We start from the raw sequence: 22,347 nt of genomic DNA, 5'->3' as shown, positions 1-22,347 counted from the left end.
GTAATGTAGTAAAATCAAGACGTTAAACTGTTGGAGAATTAACCTCAATTGGAAAATTAGTACTAATGGACTAATGTCCGAGGCACAACATTGTACCCCTTTCCAGAAAAACCTCCTGCATCTCTGCACTGATGGTGTGTAAACAGGGGCTACGCAATCTCTAAACATATATCATTTAACTGGCCTGGAAGCTCTTCCCCAGCTGCTAAACGAAGGCTGAATGTCCCACTTGGAAACATTAAATGGACACTTGGCAAATGGAACTGCAGCTGTTTAATTGGTTGAGAAAGGCTATGGTTATAGATACATAGGAAGGGGAGTAGGCTATTCGGCCCCTCGAGCTTGCTCCATCATTCAATTAGATCATGGCTGTTCTGTAACTCAACGCCTTTAACCTGCCTCAACTCCCATATACCCTGATATCTTTACCTAGAAACCAGCCTCCCAGCAGCAAGGATCAGCCTCCACACCGATGGCCCCAACAGCCATGGGCCTTCATGGTTTTTAAATCCTCTGCAAGCATCTAAAAGCAGCTCCAATTTGAGATGCCCTTGCACTCAGCTTTCTGCCTCAGCAATACCCACCTTTTCCGGGTGGGGGTGCCAGCTATCCAGTGGTACAGGCCCCCTAATTGGGCCTACTGCCTCTCTGTTCTGCCTGCCATCCTTAATTGGATGGCAAATGCGGAAATGGCCTCTTGATTGGCCACCTCCCATAACATGGCGGGGGGCTGGGTGCCACAACCGGATTGGCTCACAGAACTGGTTCTGACAATTCCCGATGGGAAATTCAGTCCATATGTCATTCAATAATCAGCTAAAAGACCAAAGTCTAATGATGGGAGGTTGAACTGACTACATGGGGTTAAGACTGTACTTAAGTTGGCAACAAGAGTTTAGAGCAACAATTTCCTGACCATTGTCCATGGGGAATATCCACTTCAGAAAAAAGAGACAGAGATTCGTCCCGGCAGGTCTCTGTCTCCTTTTGTCACTTAAATTTCTTGGCTTTTCCTTTGGGGAGCAGAGCTCCGTCTGCTCCTGCAGTAGGATGAGTCCCATCGGAGCAATCCAAAAGGAGTTAACAAGGTAACGATCCTGGCCTTCCACCTCATTTTCTGGACTGTCTATTCACTGGGTGTCTCTAGCTGCCCAGGGTTTTCCAAAGCATGGTGGCCTGACCTTGACCCCTCTCTTACTGGACAGCCTGTCCTAGCATCTAGGCCCAAGCTTTCAGTCCAATTGGGACTCTCTGGCTGTGCCTCAGTCTGTTGTCCATTTTGCCAACACTCAGCCCTGGGAGGGGCTGGCTTGTATCCGGGGTCCTGATGTTCCTGCGCCTGGCCAGGACCTGTACCAATGGCTGGGTACAGTATCCTAGTGGCTATAGTACTGGACTAGTAACCTAGGGGATATGAGTTCATAACCATGGTTAGCTGTGAAATGGCATTTTTTTTTAAAGATCTGCTCATTAACAACCATAAATTCTGCTTTTAATAAACGTTTCTGGAGTACTGGCCGCTGATCTGTCCCCAGGAGGTCATCTCCTTCCACTGACCATGATTTGACCATGACAGGGGGCCCACTTATTGTGGAATAGGGACCTCAATAGGTCCCATAGTTGCCTTTTATTGGCTGCTGTTTGAGGGCAGTTAGCAGTTTTGCACCTGATCCGACCTGTTGAAAAATGACCCAGGGCAGGAAGATGCCAGCAAACTGCACATCGCCCTCCCATGGTGATTTTTCTGCCTGGTCACCTCGGGTCCTGCCTCTGGAGCTATTGGAAAATCTGGCTGCTGGAGTTATTCCGACTGGCAGAAACACCTCCATCACAGAGCCATCATTAAAAATTGAACAACTATCTTACCTTTGTTCCTGTATGTTAGCTGTGCTGTTCCTGATTCATCGATCACAATGGATTTCCGGACTGGTTGTAAACGGAAATTCTCCCTGTTTAAATTGGCGATACTGGACGCACGGATAAGGAGGAGGAGTACTCCCATTCCCAGAACAACCTGAAAGGCCAGGTTTCAATTGAGACTCTTTTAAATGCATTGGTAATGACCATCATACATGCTTCAAAATGGAGCTTGGAATTTAGGCTTTCACACGTGAGCATGAGATTCTTCTCAATACTGTAATATCCGAACATAGATTCACTCAATGTCACCGCGCATTTAAAGATGTAGTGAGTTAAATCAATTATTTAATTGATGAGACAAATGAAGAATTCCCTGCTGGATATTGGGATTTTAAATGAGATGAGTCTTCTTTGCATAATTCCATCGTCAGCCCACCAGTCAACACTAAACCATTCTGTGCTGACCTGTCCTGTAGAACATCTTGGACCAATGTCATGGAAACATTGTACTGCATCGTATTTGCAGCACAGAAACTGGCCATAGGGCCAATCGGGCCCATACTAATGTTTATGCTACACACAAGCCTTCTCCCACCTTTGTTCCATCTCACCTTATCAACATATAAACAGCAGTAGCAAGTCTGGCATGAGTTCAAGGTACAAAATTGTGCGTAATTTATTCCTTGAAGAGATTTGCATCATGAAATCATTACCCTGGTTCCCCAAGGAATGCACCTTAGGTTAAAGCAGAGCAAAGAATGATTTCTTCTGTATTATTCACGTGCCATGTCTGACCTGGAAATGTGCTTGCTAGTGCAAGCACGGGTAGCCTTTCACCAGTATGGACTTCCTTGCCATTGAGCATGAACATTCATGCCATCTATTATGAAGAAAGAGGCAGCACAGGTGTAATGCTGCTTGCCCAGTAAGAACGCAGCTTGGAAATACAGCTTTTTTTTTGCATTTCCAAAACCTAAACTAAGGCTATTCTCGTGAAAAATCCCAATATCCAGGAGGGAATTCTTCATTTCAGAAGCAAGGAGGGGCTCATGCAGGGAGGGCTGATTTTTTGAGAAATCCAGAAGAACTGGTTTCCCAAAGGTCCTGCCGGACTTAACGCCAGGATTGGATCACCATTTTTGCCTCCGTTTCCCGATTGAGGGGCTGCTGGCTGTTAGGTGGGTAGGCCTTCAGCACCAGGCTGCAGCTGGGGAGTGAAGGGGAACCAGGATAGATTGGGAAGGCCGGAGTGGAGAGGAAGATCGGAGTCTGGAGCTGGGAAAGATCAGGGAAGCCAGAGCAGGGGCCATTCGGAGTTCAGAGCCAGGAACTGCCAGGTTGGCAGGGGTTGGAGGAGACCAGAGAGTTGGAGTGGGAGATAGTGTCTGGTTGCAACTGTTTAGTGAAGTGGGTAAACTGGATTCAGCAGATAAGCAGAAAGACACCTATCTCCTGGATCCACATCAACACCTCTCTTTAGCCACTAGGTTTCCTGAGGCCAAGAAATCTCAACTGGCCAGGGTTAAGCTTAAAATGGTGGTTGAGTATGAGGCATGCAGCATCATAATAATATTTAAATTGGCAGCCTACCTCCTGCGAGCTGGTTGGCTGCCTGTCTCTGTCCTGCCTCCCATTAAAACTGGAAGTGGGCAGGTTGGGGTTGGGTTTCAGAATTTTAGCATTTTAAAATCGCAAATGACCTGGGGGTAAAAAATCACCCCTGCTGCAACAGATAAAAATAAAATCTAGCCCTTCGATCATGAGGAACAGCCCTACAGGAATAAAATCCATGGTTTGAGGTGTGAAGGTGGAAACTGTTACTGCTGAATGTGCATTGGTAAATGACCATTCTAGACTGCTAAAGTTTAGGGCACTACATTATAATGTAATAAGGTTATACTTACTCTTCCTGTGAAAGTATCTTTCCGCAGTTTTGCATGAATTACAGATGGACAAATGAAGCAGATGAAACTCCCCATGGTGGTTCCCATAATTCCCAACACAGTCTCCACTGAAAGACCAAACACATCCCACAATCAGGGCAATGAGAACCTAGCTGGAGTGAGAGGGGTAAAGATTGCACATGTCCTTGCTCTTCCTTTAACTTATAGCATAGACCAAACTTTATACTCTGCACCAATAGGCATTGGCAAAATGCAATGCATTATGAGAAGGAAAAGAGATTGTCATTATTAGGTGTTTGGGCTTTACTGGAATCAGGGAGCACAGATGGAAGATATTTAACCCCTCGTGCAGTTAGCTAGTTTTTTGAATGATCTATCCAATTAGTCCTACACCCCTGCCCTTTTCACACAGCCCTGCAAATTATCCCCCTTCATGTATTTATCCCATTCTCTTTTGAAAGTTTATATTGAAACTGGTTCCATCACCCTTTCAGGCAATGCATTCCAGATCATAACAACTTGCTGCATTTAAAAAACTCTCTTCCTCTCCTGTCTGATCCTTTGTCATATTTTCCTTACGGTCAGTATTATGAACTCCTCCCAATAGCAAACCTTCACACATTACGGACCAAAGTAAAACCTTACATATAATATTTGGTATTGTAGTGTTAGAGTCGAACAGAAACCCTTGTTACTGAACTTTGTTTACTAGATATGACACAAGCTGTCTTGTGATCACTCTCACTTTGCAAAGTGACTTAGCTGACTGTGCATTAGTAATGCATGAGTGCAGCTCCAACAACACTCAAGAAGCTTGACACCATCCAGGACAAAGCAACCCGCTTGATGGGCACCCCATCCATAAACATTCACTCCCTCTACCACCAACACACAGTAGCAGCAGTGTGTATCATCTACAAGATGCACTGCAGGAAATCACCAAGGTTCTTTAGACAGCACCTTCCAAGCCCATGACCACTACTCTCTAGAAGGACAAGGGCAGCAGGCACATGGGAACACCACCACGTGGAAGTTCCCCTCCAAGCCACTCACCATTCTGACTTGGAAATGTATCGCCATTTCTTCACTGCCACTGGGTCAAAATCCTGGAACTCCCTCCCTATCAGCACTGTGGGTGTACCTACACCACAGGGACTACAGCGGTTCAAGAAGGCAGCTCACCACCACCTTCCCAAGGGCAATTAAGGACGAGCAATAAATGCTGGCCTAGCCAACGATGCTCACATCTCATGAATAAATTTTTAAAAAGCACACACCACCAGAACATGGTTTAGGCTAAAAACTAGAGACCGTGTTTATATAAAAAGAAAAGTTAGGCAGTAATAATATACAGTGCTAGATTGAGATTATCATAGTTTACAGAACTACCTACATGTTCTTGCTACAGCAACAACAAACAACATGACACTAACGCCTGCCTGTGACAGTATTTTATCAGAACCAGCATGCCAAGCCCCTCAAAACATAGGAACAGGAGTTAGCTACTCAGCATTCATTTACCCCCACAACCCCACCCTGAGCCTGGTCCCCCATTGAATTAAATCACTTTGGGTCCAGCTCACACACTAGTTATACTTACCATTTGGTACCAGGATACCCATGATCATGGTGCAGTAAACTAATAAAACTGTGGCTGTTACATGCTGATGAAAGGGCATATCTCCACTTACTGAGAATGTCCCATCTTCTTTCTGTAATATACGGAAAGAATTTATCTGTGATTGCTGAACATCTTTCTGCTTTTGTTGCCAAAGTGTTCACTGTTTTCAAACACATTCAGAGAATAAGAAAGACACAACAAGCACAACTTGAGCTGTGGAATAAATTTTCCTCAGCATACACAATAGAATATCCCGTCTGTTTTATATGTTAGTCTGAATGTAAGGATCTTTAATCGTATAATTTAAACAGCTTAAGCTAATGGTTTACTTTAATCAGTCATCTCTTCCCTGTCAACAGGACAATATGGGGTGAATCTTCCGATCTGAAGTCGAAGTTCGGTGGTAGACACGGAAGTTGGAGTGATTCCCACGCTGGAAGGACCGGGAGATTCCGCCCAAATGCGTGAGTTTATTAGAGGCCTTGTATGTTCCAAAGTTTTTTTAAATTATTCTTTCATGGGATGTGGGTGCCACTAGCAAGGCCAGCAAATTTGTTGCCCATCCCTAATTGCCCTTGAACTGAATGACTTGCTCGGCCATTTCAGAGGGCAGTTAAGAGTCACCACGTTGCTGTGGGTCTGGATTCACATGTAGGCCAGACCAGGTAAGGACGGCAGATTTCCTTCCCTAAAAGGCATCAGTGAACCAGTTGGGCTTTTACAACAATCGATGATAGTTGTCATGGTCACCACAACTGAGATTAGCTTCTTATTCCAGATTTATTAATTCCACCATCTGGGATTCTGAACCCATGTCCCCAACAGCATTAGCCTAAGCATCTGGATTACTAGTCCAGAGACTATATTTCACTTTGGCCAGGATTTTCCGGCCCTGCCCGCCAGACCGGAAATTCCTGTCAAAATCAATGGACTTTTGACTGCCTCTCCAAATTTTTCATCCCACCCATGACCTTTCGCACTGCGGGCAGGATCAGAGAATCCCAGCCTCTATTTTTGAGCTCTATTATATATTAGTTTGAAGTTACATGTTGAATTTATGCACCTAAAGTTTTCAATTGTCACCTGTACTATCTTGAGTACTTAACTTTAAGAAATGGGTTCAAATCCCAGATGGTGGAATTGATAAACCTGGAATAAGAAGCTAGTCTCAGTTGTGGTGACCATGACAACTATCATCGATTGTTGTAAAAGCCCAACTGGTTCACTGATGCCTTTTAGGGAAGGAAATCTGCCGTCCTTATCTGGTCTGGCCTACATGTGAATCCAGACCCACAGCATTGTGGTTGACTCTTAACTGCCCTCTGAAATGGCCGAGCAAGTCACTCAGTTCAAGGGCAATTAGGGATGGGCAGCAAATTTGCTGGCCTTGCTAGTGGCACCCACATCCCATGAAAGAATAATTTTAAAAAACTTTGAACTTTAACTTTAAAAAAGGCTTTCCTTTATTTTCATCCTTGGCCCATTCTATCTCATGCCAAGGTTGGTTTGAAGTGGCCCATCTTGTCCAATTCTCATATCACATACAAATGACACAGGCTGTGAAGCACCAGTCAATAAAATGTCAGTGGGCCTAGTTTGTTGTGAGACAATTCAGCCAGTACTCATTCAAGTAAGTTTTTCTACACAAAATATTAACCTATGTTCAACAGAAAGAAAAAGCAGATAATGCTGGAAATATGTGCAGCAAACCAATCCTATCTGCAATGTTAAAAGGCACATAACCTCTTGGGTATAACTTATCAGAACTCTTGTTTCTAATGTGGTAATAACAATAAGTTGCATTTACATGGCAACTTTAATAAAGCATGCTAAGGCACTTCAAAGGAGGGAATATCAGAGCAAGTTTGACACCGAGCTGTAGAGGAGACAGGCAGACAGGAGACCAAAAGCTTGGTTAAAGAGGTAGGTTTTAAGGTGTGTTTTAGAGGAGGAGAGAGGCAGAGAGGAGGGAAACCAACAATTATTTATCTTCTCAGTTATTGATGGGCCTAATGTTTTCTTTATTCCTCTGCCTGGATTTAAAATTAATTCAGACTGTAATCCCAATCCACAACCTCAATACATATGTGGTTGAGGAAGTGGTTGAGGAACATTAACTAGCTGGACCTTCAACTGAACATCCCTACTCCTTTCCTTTTACTCTTACCTCTTGAAGATTACTTTAATGAGGACCTATGTTCCACGGATACTGATGTCCTCCAGGAGCTTGTTCAAATGGCCATTCTCGATTTATAAACCTGAGTAAGCATACTTCCAACTTATCTAACTTTGGCTGTGGGGACATCAGAGCCAAACATAATCCTCTCCTCATTCAACAGTCCACATACACATATACACACACTTGATTACGATTCAGAATAACGACAAGGAGCAGGATCCATTGCTTCCCTCACCTTCTCTTGACCAGGGACACTGAGGCCAATTGTAACATGCTGCCCTGAATCTAGGAGCATCCAGATCTGGCTGGCTAGGTTCCATATTTAAAACATGCTTTTACCAATTGAGCCATCATGACGAAATTAGCTGAAAAGTTTGGATCAGGTGGTTGGGAAGCATCCTTGTGGATTGTGGGGTAATTGGAATACTGTCATACAGTCCTGATTTGGGGAGGCATAGGTTAAAATCTGCCTTCATTTTTTTAAATCATAAAGACCATAGACTTTTGTTCAGTTCTCACTAGTTCAGTTTTAATTGAGTCAAAGGAGAGTTTTTGGCTTGCACATTTTGGTTCAAGTTTGCAGCACAGAAGCAGGTCATTCGGCCCCGCTCTACATCAACTTCCTCCCAACCTACTTCATCTTATTTGATCAACATATTCTTCATTTATTTTCACCCTCAAATACTTATCTAGTTTCCCCTTCAATACGCTACAAGTCACATTGAAGAAGACTTTTTCCTTAAAGTCTTCATCCCTGATTTTAACCTAACTCACCAGAGAAGAACGTAGGAGTTCAGGTTGAACTGACCAGGATGCACCCCGGCCGATCATACTTCAGTGGAGTTGGAAATTGAATGGGTGTAAATCAGGCTTTTAGCCTGAACCTCTCCTGTTCTCATGGGTAGATTGGGTTAAAATTGTAACTTACGCATTCTAGAAATGTTTTAATTTCAAGTCGATTGATTTTGCCCTTATTGTTTTACTGATACTGTGTCATGACTGTAGTATAAGTAAAGGCATTAGTTTTAGCCTGAGAACAATAGTCTCATAATGTAGTATTTACTATCTTCTGGAATTGAGAGGAGATATGTTGAGTTTCCAGTGCATTATAGCATCATGCCATGGTGTAGCTCATCAGACACTCCACTCACAACTATGGTATATGCCACTACTGCCTTGTATGCTGGTAACTCAGACTTGGGTCTGACTCTGGCATGACACTATGGTCTGGAGTTTCCATTAGGGCACAATAAGCAAATTGCAGTAAAATGCACTCAAAATTGTGGCTGCTCTGTAAAGATGAAATTATGTCGATATTTTCAAGCAAACACTTTAGCCTGAACGTAAAATATTCCATGGATCAGTCTGGTCCAGCAGTGTAATTGAACGTAATTGACTTGTGACTAGAATAGGGCCAATCAGGCCTCAAGTTACTTTGGTAGGATAGGATCGAAGGGAAATTCACAGTGAGGTTGGAGAGCACATGCCAACCAACACTTTGTTCTCTGTTTGCACTTGTTGATAATTCCCTCGGCAGTTTTATGTCAGACTGACTGCTAGTCACTGCAGATAAGGTGATGATGCAGATGAATGCTGGTCTCATGTGACTAAGGATCCTGGGCACAATGTGGTAAACTCTTCAAACTTACACAATGGGCGGAATTTTACGATCCCGTCGTGGTGGGGGTGGGGCCATAAAATGCAGGGAGCCATTCAAAAGTCCATTGACTTCGGCGGGACCAGAAAATCCCGACGGTGGGAGGGGCCCTAAAATTCCGCCCAATCTGTGGAAACATGCCTTTTTTACTTTGAAGGGTAGTGGGTGATGGTGGGGGCATGGGGAGAGGTAGGGTGGGGGTGGGCAGGGGCGGGGGGTGGTGGGCGGTGGTGTGATCAGTTTTGTAATTATCCAAAAGCCCCAGACCTCTACTTTTCACAATGGCTCCAAGTACAGTATAGCTACAGCCCCAGTCTGCTACTGAATAACTTTGATGCTGCAAACAGGAGTTGAAATCATTAATAGGAAAGTGAAGCCAGTAGAAAGAATAATTGGATGGGTTGTATAACGGTTGGCCAATCCTTTACTGTCGTTAGTGTTCTTATCATCCATTAATAACCCTGCACCAAAAGCAGCAAGTATACTTATGCAGAATTTGCAGCATAGCAACAAGCCAATCAGCTCAATTGATCTACGATGGTATTTATGCTCCTCGCAAGCTTCTTCCCACCTTTATTTCATCTCATACTATCTTCTATTCCTTTTTCCCCTCACATACACATCTAGCTTCCCCTTAAATGCAGTTATGCCATTCACCTCAACCACTCCAACTATGGTAGCAAGTTCCACATTCTAACCTAATATTTCATTCCACATTCTAACCTCTCTCTGAATAAAGAAGTTTCTCCTGAATTCCTTATTGAATTCATGTGTGACTATCTTATATTTATGTCCCTTGGTTTTGGTCTCCCCACAAGCTCTCCACCAGCCTTTCAAAACCCAAGAACTCTTTTAGAGTACCCTTCAGCTTTCTCTTACCCTATAGTTAGATGTTGAGTTGTTAATTATAACCATTGTGATTGATCAATAAACCAACCTGTTGTTCGATAAGGAGCGTGCTAATGGCTTGGCGACAGGGCAAAATAATCAGTGGGAAGCTCGATGTGAGGGAGATTAAAAATATAGCACATATACCATGTGTTTCAAAACTTGGGGGCAAAGCAGCAAGGATATCTCCTGGTACAGCTTCAGTGAGAGGCAGGTAGCCACTTAATCCAACCTGAAAAGTTTTTTAAAAAAGGAAAATAACAACATGAAGTGCAGGTCTTGATACGTTTTGTTTTCTGAACGTTTTCTGAAGAATAATTGTTTAAGGAAAATTCATGGTATCATAATCCAAACATTTCAAATCCAAACACATGGAAAATGTCAATATGATTGGCTTTGTGGCTAGTTACCGTCTCATGGTGATGTGAAACAGCATCTCCCTAGCCTGTGACCTCTGCTATCTAGAAGGGAACATCAACACTTACAAGTTCCCCTTCAAATCACACACCATCCTGGCTGGAACGTATATCGCCAGCCCTTCATTGTTGCTTCCCGAAGTGATTTGTTCATCTTGCGCCCCCTTAACCTGTTAAACTTACCTCTTAGCACCGTGTGAACACTTTATTTTAATTTTTATTAACCTTAGGGAAGATTTTCAGCATTGCCCATATAAGATGGGTGAGGGAGCAACTTTGACTTTGGGCAAAGGTTAAAAATATTGAATCAAATGCCAGTTATACATCACTCCCCATTCACTTCATTTGAAATAAAAGTGAGGAGTATAAGCGGCAGCTGCTCCAATATTGTCCATTGATGAGGCAAAATGACCGTTCCCCCTCCACCAGCCACCCCCAACCCCCTCACCCCCCAGGTCAGAAACTTACAGGTATCGGTTTCAAATTTGCCTTTCGCTAGCTTAAAGCTGAGTCATTTTGTCTAATGCAATTTGAAATAATCCTCCCATTTGGTACCTGCTTTTAAAAGTGTAAATGCAGCTTAATTTCAGAGTCAGGATTTGACCTGGTCCATTACAAAGTGGAATGGTGGTTCTTGGAGGAGGAAGTTCTGCCCTGCTTCATTCAGGAGTCAGGTAGAACTTATACCCTGGATTCACACCCCGCACGCACTCGGTGACTACACCAACAGTAAAGCTATAGTAGAAATACAGCCTAAGTAACTTTACTACTTACTACTGTATAAAAGGTGAAGGTGATTATGGTCGCTTGCTTGCAGACTACATTCATTCGCTCCACTGATTGCCCTCTGAGGTTGAAGTATATGGGAAGCACTAGTCTTGACACAGAACATTAAAGAGAAACCATAAAGCAAACTCAGCGGAGATTTGAAGGTCAATGACTGACTCCAGCATCAAGCATTTCCCACACATTAATTTTTTCCTGTCAACTGGAAGATGAGTGATTAAAGCTGGCCTCAAAGATGCCAGAAGTCTTATTGAACCTGGGGCTGGTTGCTTGCTTGTCCCTTCCCTTCTGGCTGTACAACTGCTGAAAACTACTGTCGGTGTGAGGGTGGTGTGGTTTGGAGGGATCAGTGAGAAAACATGAAGGAATCCAATTGCAATGCCGCTCACACTGCTACCGCTAAGCAGGGTGGTCAACTCTTATGAAATAAAATAAGCACACTTTGACCATGGGTTGGCGGTGGTGGGGTGGGGGGCTGGGAGGTGTTGAGACCATAATAATGGGGTTGGTGGGTTTAAAATCAACTCAAACTTACAGCCTATCTTGCTGACTCATGATATTATTAGCTTTCTGTTGACCAAATCACTCACTTGCAGTCCCGCTCGGATCACTCAGACTCGCCTGGAGGCTCCCAGGATCGGTCTCTCACAGGCGTCCTCGAAGTACGGGACAAAAGGCTTCAATAAATGGACTCGGGACAAATGGTCAAAATAAGGGGCAAATCCCTTAAAATATGGGACAATTGGTCCCCCTGCTGCTGAGATCTGAGAACTAAGCACTGAGTGGCAAAATCCAGCCTGTACCCATCTTGGTTTCTATGGATACCTGCCCACTTCTTTAATTCTTTTATTCATTCATGGGGTGCGGGTGTCGCTGGCTCGACCAGCATTTATTACTCATCCCTGATTGCCCTTAAGAAGGAGGTGGTGAGCTGCATTGGGGCAGCAGATGACTTGGCGATGGTTTTCATGTTGCAAATAGCATTTAATTATAAGGCAACTGTATTACACTTAAATGAGCAACAGCCACTTGCATTTATATAGTGCCTTTCTTGTAAAGAAGGCATATGGAATGCTCTCCTTTATTGGCAGAGGTATAGAATATAAAAGTAAGGATATAATGTTGGAATTGTATAAAACACTGGTGAGGCCACAACTGGAGTATTTTGTGCAGTTCTGGTCACCACATTACAAGAAGGACGTAATAGCTCTGGAGAGAGGGCAGAGGAGGTTTACAAGAAGGTTGCCAGGGTTAGAAAAGTGTAGCTACGAGGAGAGATTGGATAGGTTGGGGTTACTTTCCTTAGAACAAAGAAGGCTGAGAGGTGACTTGATTGAGGTGTACAAAATTATGAGGGGAATAGGTAGAGTGGACAGGATAAAATTGTTTCCCTTGGTGGAGAATTCTAGAACCAGGGGATATAGATTCAAGATAAGTGGCAGAAGGTGTAGGGGGCACATGAGGAAGAACTTTTTTACGCAGAGGGTAGTGGGTGTCTGGAATTTGCTGCCCAAGTTGGTGGTAGAGGCAGAAACTCTAAACTCTTTTAAAAAGTACCTGGATCTGCACTTAAAGTGCTGTAAGCTGCAGGGCTATGGGCTGGGTGCAGGAAGGGGGGATTAGAAAGGGCACCTGGGTGTCCTAGGGCTGGCTTTGACACGATGGGCCGAATGGCCTCCTTCTGTGCTGTAACTTTTCTATGGTTCATGTAATAAAATGTCCCAAGGTATTATTGAACAAGATTTGATATAGAGACACATAAGGAGATGTTAGGACAGGTGACCAAGTAGTTGGCCAAAGAGTTGATGTACTGATTGTAGATAAAACCTTTCCTACTGCTTTTAGGGGTCATGTGATTGCACTGACAAATCAGCCCTAAGCGCAGGTAATCTTAGGGGCGGAGCTTTCTAGTCGTGGACCTGGTTCAAGCATGTAGCTTCTAAACAAGTTATGTAATGAAGTTATCTGTTTCAAGTAAGAAACCTACCTGGTACATTGTTTATTACAACTAGGTTTTAAGGAGCATGTTAAAAGGAGAAGCAGGAGGCAGATATGGCTATTGGATTTGGGAGGGAATTCCAGAGCTCAGGGCCTTAACAGCTGAAGGCACAGCAACCAATGGTGGAGTGACTAAAACTAGAGGCCACTCAAGAGGAGGAATGGAGTTATCTTGGGGGAGGAGGGGTTGTAGGAGGTTAGAGAGATAGGGAGGGCAAGACCAAGGAGGGATTTGAAACAAGGTTGAGAATCTTGCCAGACAGGGATCCAATGTGGATCAGCGAGCATGGGGTAGTGGATGAACAGGACCTTGTGCGAGACAGGATATGGGCAGCAATGTTCTGGATGGACCTTTGTCTTTAATGTTCCTGGATCAGGGCATGGTACACCAAGAGGCCATGACGGCAATTTGAGCCCCCTACTCCACAGGCCCATGATATTCCTCCATTCAAATGAACATTAAAATGTGTATTGAAAAATTAACCCTACTATTATAAAAGAGCAACATTTTCTTGAGCTAATCTATCTCCCATTTGTAGGTATAATTCCAGTGACTAAAGCAAGCAGTTTGCTAGCCCCGTATCTCCGCATCACTTACGGGTGACAACAGAATGAGGTGGCAAATATCGGCAGGGACGTGGCAATTCCAGACCACTGCCATAAAAGGACCTTCTCCATTTTCAGGTCACCAGACAGCATTGATTTCAGACAGTACATCAGCAGCTGAAAAACAAGAGAAAACCCTGTGTGAACTCCTCATCTCTACCAACATGAACTAAATCACAGCACATTATGTCTGCATAAACACTCGCCTTGGTGTGATAATAACAAGCGTTTTTTTTTTTTATTTTCGGAACCTCCAGCACATTCTGTCAAAGAATAACAAAAACAATACAAAAGTTTTGACCTTGGAGTAATTGCTACAATGTGCTGGCTTCCATCAAGGACCATGCAGTGCTCAGTCAACCACTTTTAGGCATCACACAATTCAGAGCGCACTTTCTAACATTTAGTTTTCTCCTCCCTCAATTTTCTCCCTTTGTTTCCTAAAGAAGGGAGTCTCATGCACGGCCAGTGTAACCAAAGACAAGAAATAATGACTGAGGATTTAATGTGGGCGATGGGGTCTTGCCCACTGGTTGGAGGACCGGTGGGAGCCCCATGTCGCTTCTCTCTGGAAGTCCGACACCATTACATTCCAATCAGGAACTTACATGGGTAGCGCTGGGGCTCCCGTCTGACTACGCCTGCAATAGTGCGCAAATCCTAGCGAGAGCTGCTAACCAACTCAGAGGCTGGCAGTTCCACGAGGTGTGATGGTCACAGCTGGTACTACAGTGTGCCCTTCACCATGCATTGGCGATGGATCCCTGGAGAGAAGCGAATGTGGGTCGGATGGGGGTTGCAGTGAGAGGGTCACTGGTGAGGGGTCGGAAGCAAGGGCAGGGGTGCGGCTTCCTTTGGGCCCCCCTCCTTTCCTGATGTTGGGTCCCTCAATCGAGCACAGAGTGTCTGAATGAGGAACCCTCCCTGACAGACCATTGATAATCCTGACAGGGCTTGCTGGGCGGCCTCCCCGGATGGTAAGTCCCCCTTAGGCTGCTGGTTGAACACTAGCGGTGGCAGGAATGAGACCTTTAAGTGGCCACTTAAGGCCAATTGACCTCCGGGCAGAAAGTCTGCCCTGGACTTGAGAGAAGGGAGGCAAGATGTACCCGCCACATGATCACATGGCACCCCCCTGCCTCTAAACCTGCCTTGGTGGGGTGGGGGGAGGCGGTAGAGGGCATTATATTCCACCCATAAAGTGCAAAACTTCCGGGGGAATGTCCTTTTTATTAAAGGAGAGATCCTGGTATTGTTATAGAGACTCTGACATTGAGCTCAGGACAGACATTGAATGATTACGATTGATTGGTTTGATCTGAGTCACAGAGCTTTTCTCAAAGTGTTGGCATTTAATATCCATGGTGAAGACTAAAGAAAATTCTAATCTCTAAGTTAAATCACCTTTTGGATTTTTCAAAGATATGATTGTCATCAGAATAGTATCGATTAATGGATGATAACACTTTGTTTTCTTAAAAAGGTTGCTTCACAGAAATATAATTTTTTTTTCTTCTTTCATACTGGAATGTGGCTGGTTGGATTCAGTGAACTTGCATCAATTTTAACCAGTGAGTATAACATGAGGTCATGTAATGCAAAGGCAACATTCCCCTTACAGACCCCAAACACCGGGTGAAATAGTTTTTACTCTGCCGCTTCTGTACTGAGGCGACAGCTTTATTTCTGACATCGAACAGGATTATTGAGTTTTGCTACATGCTCCGGACTCCTTCCTACTGAAAACTTGCTTGCAATTGTCTCATTTGTGTTGACTGTTCCACCCTCTGTGAGCTGCTCTAAGGTGGAAGAAACTAAGATGTCAGTTCCCTGATAGCTAAGTTACCCCATCTGAAACTGAGCCACCACAACGAGGCTATCCTGGCTCCTGTCCTGGATTGATTTCAGTTGGAGCAGTGGTCAGACATCCAAGAGCTACAGAGGGGAAATAAAGGCCATATGGCCCCTGCTTCTGATTATTGCCCCGTGACCCCTGCTGAAAAGTGCATTCGTATGTGAATGTTAAGTGAAGATGGAATATGCCCAGGTTTGATGTTCCACAAACAGGAGTATACTGCCAACATTCTCCATGTAGGCTCCCCACCACAGAGGCTCCCCACCACTGAGCCTTCCCACTGTGGAGGCTCCCCACAGTGGTGGCTCCCCACCACAGAGTCTCCCCACAGTGAAGCCTTCCCACTGTGGAGACTCCCCACCGCAGATGCACCCCACCATGGAGACTACTTACCAAATAAACTTACCCATGGGTACTTGAGTGAGGTAGTGCAGAGTGGTCAGTTTCTATGGAACTGTGCCCCAGCTGGATACCCATTCAGCTGGATACAGTAAAGTCCACTGTAAACATTGTATTTTAGAAAGCATAACCTTTATATAATGGGCAATGATATATATACTGAGGCAATCCATACAGCCAGCTGATTAATAATTCCAGTATTCCAATCTGGTTCTTATTGTGCTCCTAGTACTCACCACAATCATTAATAACATGTAGAAGATGAGAGAGATCAATGACTGCCAGGCTGAACCCGACACTGTCTTCTCCAGGCTGAGAGGGAGAATCACTATAGAGGTAATGGTAAACAGCAATAGAGCACGTTGCCAGGGAGTAGTCTGCCAGGAAAATGCACAAGGACATGTGAAACAACACAAACAATGACTACAGGAGGTCACTTTTCCAGCTTGTTTTCAATCGGTTAGTCTCATGTTGCACCTATGCTGCTCTCCAGGTTCAGAACTCAGGCAGCTGATCCTTCACAAGTCTGGTATTGAACTGGCAATGTGAGCCAAAGTGCTGTGAGGTGACTCCAGTGGCGCACTTTTGGCTTTCTTCACATCAGCACCTGCTCCCCTTTCTTTTCTGTCCCCAGGTTTCGTCCCCTCATTTCCTGAATAATGACTCATGCCTTGGCTGCCAGTGAGTAACCAATGCCTCAGCCAAAAGGCCTTGGTGAGCTTTGGCAGCAGGTACTGCAGGCTGTTTAGCCAGGGAGGCATCACTGCTGTGTCTAACCTCACAGGGTATCCACACACATGTACACTTCCAACAAATGTCACTGGACAGTGATTACAAGTTTTTAAAAAAATATTCGTTCATGGGATGTGGGCTTCACTGGCTAGGCCAGCATTTATTTCCCAGCCCTAATTGCCCTTGAGAAGGTTGTGGTGAGTTATCGCCTTGAACCACTGCAGTCCCTGTGGTGTAGGTACGCCCACAGTGCTGTTAGGGAGGGAGTTCCAGGATTTTGACCCAGCGACAGTGAAGGAACGGCGATATATTTCCAAGTCAGAATGGTGTGTGGCTTGGAGGGGATCTTTCAGGTGGTGGTGTTCCCATCTATCTGCTGCCCTTGTCCTTCTGGATGGTAACGGTCATGGGTTTGGAAAAGTGAGACATGACAGACATAATCCAATCATATCTTTTCCCAGGCTCCAAATACTTTGCAAAAAAAATGCAAACTACTGCAGATGCTGGAAATCTGAAATGAAACCAGAAAAATGTTGGAAAACATTCAGCAGCTCAAAAGGCATCTGTGGAGGGAGAAACGGAGCTGGTATCAGGCCGATGTCTTAGATCCGATGGAAGGTCATTGGCTCAAAATTTTAATTTTCAGAAAGGAACAGAAGGACATGTTGATTAGATGAAATCATTAGAATGGGAGGAGACTCAGGTTGCACAGACCAATTGATCCCAATGACCTACTTCTATATATTCCATGTAATGCAATTTCATCTGCCTAAAACCACACAGATCTAATATGGGATTCTATCATTACCCACTGCCATCCCTTCCCTCTTAGGGGTTAGGGATTACGCCAAGCAAACACTGAGCTGAATTTTTGTTTGTTTATTTTCTAAGTGCCTTGGTGTAAATTTGCTATTGACTGAGACAGGCCCAGGATACCGTCAAGCTGCAGGGGGCATCAGTACTTTTCTGGGCTTGACTATTGCTCGGGTTCATTAAGCTCTTTGGATAGGGCAAGTGCTTGTGGTGCTGTTCACTCATCCTTACTAACATATGCTGCTGCAATTACAGACCACAGACTGGTAGTAGTCAGTATGCACAGGGTCTGAATCATCTTTGTACAATAAAAGACTATAATTAAATCAGGTAATGGGAATGAGTAGGAAGGGATTTAAACATGAAGGGGTTGAGAGGGGTGGAGGAGCACAACGTGCTTATGAAGGAATGTTTACAAAGGCACTTGTGGAAGATTACTGATTCCTGACTGAGCTTTGTCTGAAATCCAACCTCCCCTTGCCCACCTTGCATCCACAGCCGGTTTCGGGGGTCCCAAGTGATCCAAGGAGCCATGGCTAACTCGCCCTGGTTAGGCTTATTGGAAGCCATGCCTGCTAACTACAGGCAGCTGGGGGTTCCATACAGGGAGTTGAAAAGACCCCAAAAGCCAGGGGAGGAAAGGTTCTTGGAGGAGATTGATTATTTCATGGTGCCCAAACATTATTCCTCAAAAGGGAGGGAGTGCTTTTCAAAATTCAGTTCTTGACCATTAAGAGGCTCTGACTCCCTGCATTAGAAAATGTGTTCCTCCATTTTACACCAAGCCCTTCAGGCAGGTGCATCCGAGCTGCCTCTACAGGTGTAGGTAGACTGCCGCAATTATTGCATCAATTATTGAGTACAAAAAAACCTAGGCTGGCACTCCAGTGCTGTACTGAGGGAATGCTACACTGTCAAAGGTGCTGTCTTTCCAATGAGACATTAGCTGGATTTAAAATACCCCATGGCATTATTTGTAGAAGTGCAGGGGAATCCTGGCCAAAATTTCTCACTCAACTAACACCACTGAAACAGATTATCTCATCATTTTTTCTTTATTCTTTCATGAGATGTGGGTGTCACTGACAAGGCTAGCATTTGTTGCCCATCCCTAGTTGCCCTTGAACTGAATGGCTTGCTAGGCCATTTCAGAGGGTAATTAAGAGTCAATAACATTGCTGTGTGTCTGGAGTCACATGTAGGCCAGACCAAGGAAGCAGATTTAATTCCCTAAAGGGGATTAGTGAACCAGGTGGGTTTTTATGACAATTGGTGATTGCTTCATAGTCACCATTCCAGAGACTATCTTTCAATTTCAGATTTTATTAATTGAATTTAAATTCCACCAGCTAACATGGTGGGATTTGAACCCCTGCCCCCAGAGGATTAGCCTGGGTCTCTGGATTACTAGTCCAGCAACATTACCACTATGCCACCATCTCCCCCAACTCATTTGACTCATTGCTGTTTTTGGGAGCTTGCTGTTAGCTGCTGTGTTTCCTATGTTACAACTGTAGCTAGACTTCAAAAGTGCTTTACTGGGTGTAAAGCACTTTGGGATAACCTGAGGTTGTGAAAGGTGCTATATAAATTCAAGTCTTCCTTTCCATTCTAATTAAGAGAATGCAGCAACTGTGCAACAGGTTTGGAAACAATCCTGAGGATTTGGAATGAAAACTTGGCTGTTACAGGGTGTCTGGCTCTGACATACTCCACTACCAGAGTAGGAACTGCAGAATTGCAGGCAGCCCCAAGTTTGAGTCAATAGCATTGACTCAACTAGAGTGTGCAAACATTCAACTCCTTCCAGTCGAGCTTTATTTGGTAAAGCCATGGTGTAACTGAGCCAGACAAATCAGGGGCACTAGGGTTTGATTTCTGTTTGTTCATCTCAAGAGTGGCAGCTGGGAAGCTACAACTGGCCTCAATGTCCTTGGGTTAAGGAAGCAAAAAATAACAGCCAGAATCTCCACTACTCCATTTCTGTCCTAAGATGTGTATGTGTGTGTGTGTGTGTGTGTATTTGTATGTGTGTGTGTGTATGTGTGTATATATGTGTGTGTATGTGTGTATATGTGTGTGTGTGTGTATGTGTGTGTGTGTGTGTGTGTATTTGTATGTGTGTATATATGTGTGTGTGTGTGTGCGTGTATGTGTGTATATGTGTGTGTGTGTGTGTGTGTGTGTAGATTCCCCGGGCAGCACTTACTGTCAAAAGTCACACACGAATAAGTGACAGGGGTACCAGAGAGTTACTGGTACCTGAACAATGGACTGTGGTGAAGAAAGCAAATTTGTTCAAGAGGGAGGGTTGGGGAGAAAATTGCAGAGAAACAAACAGGGGGAAAAAGAGAAAAACAAACCTAAGCAAACTATGCATTTTGCTGTTTTACTGAATAATATATTGAACTCACCGGGGATCCAGTTAATGCCAAGAAAAGGTTGGCTCCCAGATCTTGAAGCACAGCAAAGAAAGCAGTGCAGGTTCCCAGCATCAACCCAATCATACTGTAAGCAGGAAACCAGCAACATCTTGTTATTAAATTCAATTATAACTAAAGCCAGAATTCTAGTTCTGTGCCAGTGATCAAATAGAAAATATTTAAATGAGAATGTGAAAACTTTTCTCAATCTCTTATTTACAGAATTGCAGTGTGGCATTGGCTGATTAATGTTGATGGACATTTATCTTGTGGGCCCTCTTCCTCAGCCCTGACTCAGTGATAGCACTTGGCTGAGGCTTCAAGTTCCAGAGACTAAAGCACATAATATAGGCCAACACTCTAGTGTGGTACTGAGGGAGTGCTGCAATATTAGAGGTGCCAGATTTTGGATGAGACATTAAACCAAGACCATATATGACCCCTCAGGTGGACATCACACATCCCATGGTACTATTTTGAAGAAGAGCAGGGAAGTTCTCCCAGTGTCTTGGCTGATATCTATCCTTCAATACGTCACTAAATCAGAACATTTGAGCATATATCATATTGCTGTTTCTGACATCTTGCAGTGCTCAGAATAGTTGCCATGGTTCCTACATTATAACAGTGATTATACTTCAAAAGTACTTCATTGGCTGTAAAGCCCTTTGGAATGTCCTGAGCTCATAAAAGGCACTATATCAATGCAAACTCTTTGCCTTCTTCTCCTCCTCTCCATTTCTCTGAACATTTTGACAAGCTCGTTCTACTTTTGTTAAAACACCAAAGCATTTTGATATAATTGAAATGCTCCCATGAGCTTTTCACAGATAGTCAGGTTTACAGTATCAACAACAAATTGCATTTGTAGAAAAACGGCCCAAAATGTTTTGCAGAGGTGTAATCAAAACTGGGGGAAACGACTAAGTGTTTGATCAAAGAAGTGGGTTTTATGGCAAGTCTTAAAGGTAAAAAGGGAAGTGGAGGAGCTGACAAATTTAGAGAGGGAATTCACAACTAGGGCCCAGCTAGCACAGATGCCAGTGTTGGAACTGGGAGGGTTGCACAAGAGATCAGAGTCAGGTTCAAAGGACCAACCCAGTTCTGAACATGATTTTCATAGAAGCTAATACAAGTTTGAAAATAAAGACCATGAGATACAACTATTGTGCCAGATCTTCCACTGATTTCTGCCACTGGTAGGATAGGAATTCAGAAGAACCACTTCAGAAATTACAGCCAGTTGATGTTGTTGGGATTGACTTCAGCCAGTTTCTCCATACAGGTTGAAATGAAAAACATTATCGATTTAGTTTGGGAACTGATAGATGATCTTTAATACAAGTATATGGGCCTACATTACATCTTGACTCTGTACAATAGTGTTAATCAGATGATAGTGAGTCGGCAGTCTGTTGTACATCCCTGTGGATTTTTAATTTCATTGGCTTCAATGGGTGGTTGAGTTGCTTTATTCTTAGACAATAGGTAATCAACAGAGGACACCTGAGAATAACTGAGGGAGAGACAGTGGAAGTTAAAGGGAGAATGATCTTGGGCCAACCTATATGCATTACTTAGTGGTTGCTTTCAAAGTATTGGAGAGAGCCTGACAGCAGCTCAGTCACCTTACGTCCCAACTGCAAATAGTACAGGGCTAAATGGAACCTCACACCTTTAGAACATTAAAGCTTCCAGCATCAGACTTACTGCTGGCCACTTACCTTATTTCAACCACTAACTTTCCAAACGTTCCATTCGACATTTGAGCTGAAATAGAAATTGTAAATTTGGGCAGTAATATTTCAATATACCAGCTATCACAAGATCTTCAGGGGAGGAGAGATAAAGGAGGAATGAGAATTGATGAAGTCTGGCAGATTTCCAAGTGTGTGTGCCACGTTTTGAAAATCAAATAGGGTTAATGGTTTAAAAAATGAATAAGTTGCAAGTAGTTCAAGTAATAGGACAAAGTCAATGCTTGTTGAGTGCGTAACAATCACTAATATTAAAATACAGCAGCATTTTCACTATCCTTGTGGGGAGTGACCTTTCCAGCCTTTTGGGCTTTGGTTTACAAGGCCTTGCAGAAGAGAATAGAACAATCTATTGTTCTCCTTACTGCAGAGGATTGTTGTAAGGGTTTATTCAGTTGGTCTCACAAAGAGGTTCAGAGGCTTGTAATGTTGAACAGTAGTGTTGATTGGTAG

The 22,347-nt window shown here is 43.8% G+C and overlaps 1 protein-coding gene across 1 annotated transcript in view; it reads right to left on the bottom strand.

Moving 5' to 3' along the window:
* The window catches only part of LOC144691120 (solute carrier family 38 member 10-like), a 47,312-nt gene that overhangs the window by 6,061 nt on the left and 18,904 nt on the right, over positions 1-22,347 (bottom strand). The window contains exons 3-11 of the mRNA XM_078559191.1: positions 21,862-21,907; positions 20,129-20,222; positions 16,406-16,546; positions 13,908-14,032; positions 11,300-11,402; positions 10,159-10,341; positions 5,365-5,476; positions 3,765-3,871; positions 1,867-2,014 (exon numbers count right to left, since the gene is read on the bottom strand). Coding sequence (XP_078415317.1) covers positions 1,867-2,014; positions 3,765-3,871; positions 5,365-5,476; positions 10,159-10,341; positions 11,300-11,402; positions 13,908-14,032; positions 16,406-16,546; positions 20,129-20,222; positions 21,862-21,907 — 1,059 coding nt within the window. The remainder of the gene's footprint in view (positions 1-1,866; positions 2,015-3,764; positions 3,872-5,364; positions 5,477-10,158; positions 10,342-11,299; positions 11,403-13,907; positions 14,033-16,405; positions 16,547-20,128; positions 20,223-21,861; positions 21,908-22,347) is intronic.

Source organism: Cetorhinus maximus, chromosome 15, assembly GCF_964194155.1.
Source record: "Cetorhinus maximus chromosome 15, sCetMax3.hap1.1, whole genome shotgun sequence".
Classification (NCBI taxonomy): Eukaryota; Metazoa; Chordata; class Chondrichthyes; order Lamniformes; family Cetorhinidae; genus Cetorhinus; species Cetorhinus maximus.
The sequence above is the reverse complement of the archived record's forward strand: the minus strand, read 5'-3'. Positions and strand labels throughout refer to the sequence as shown.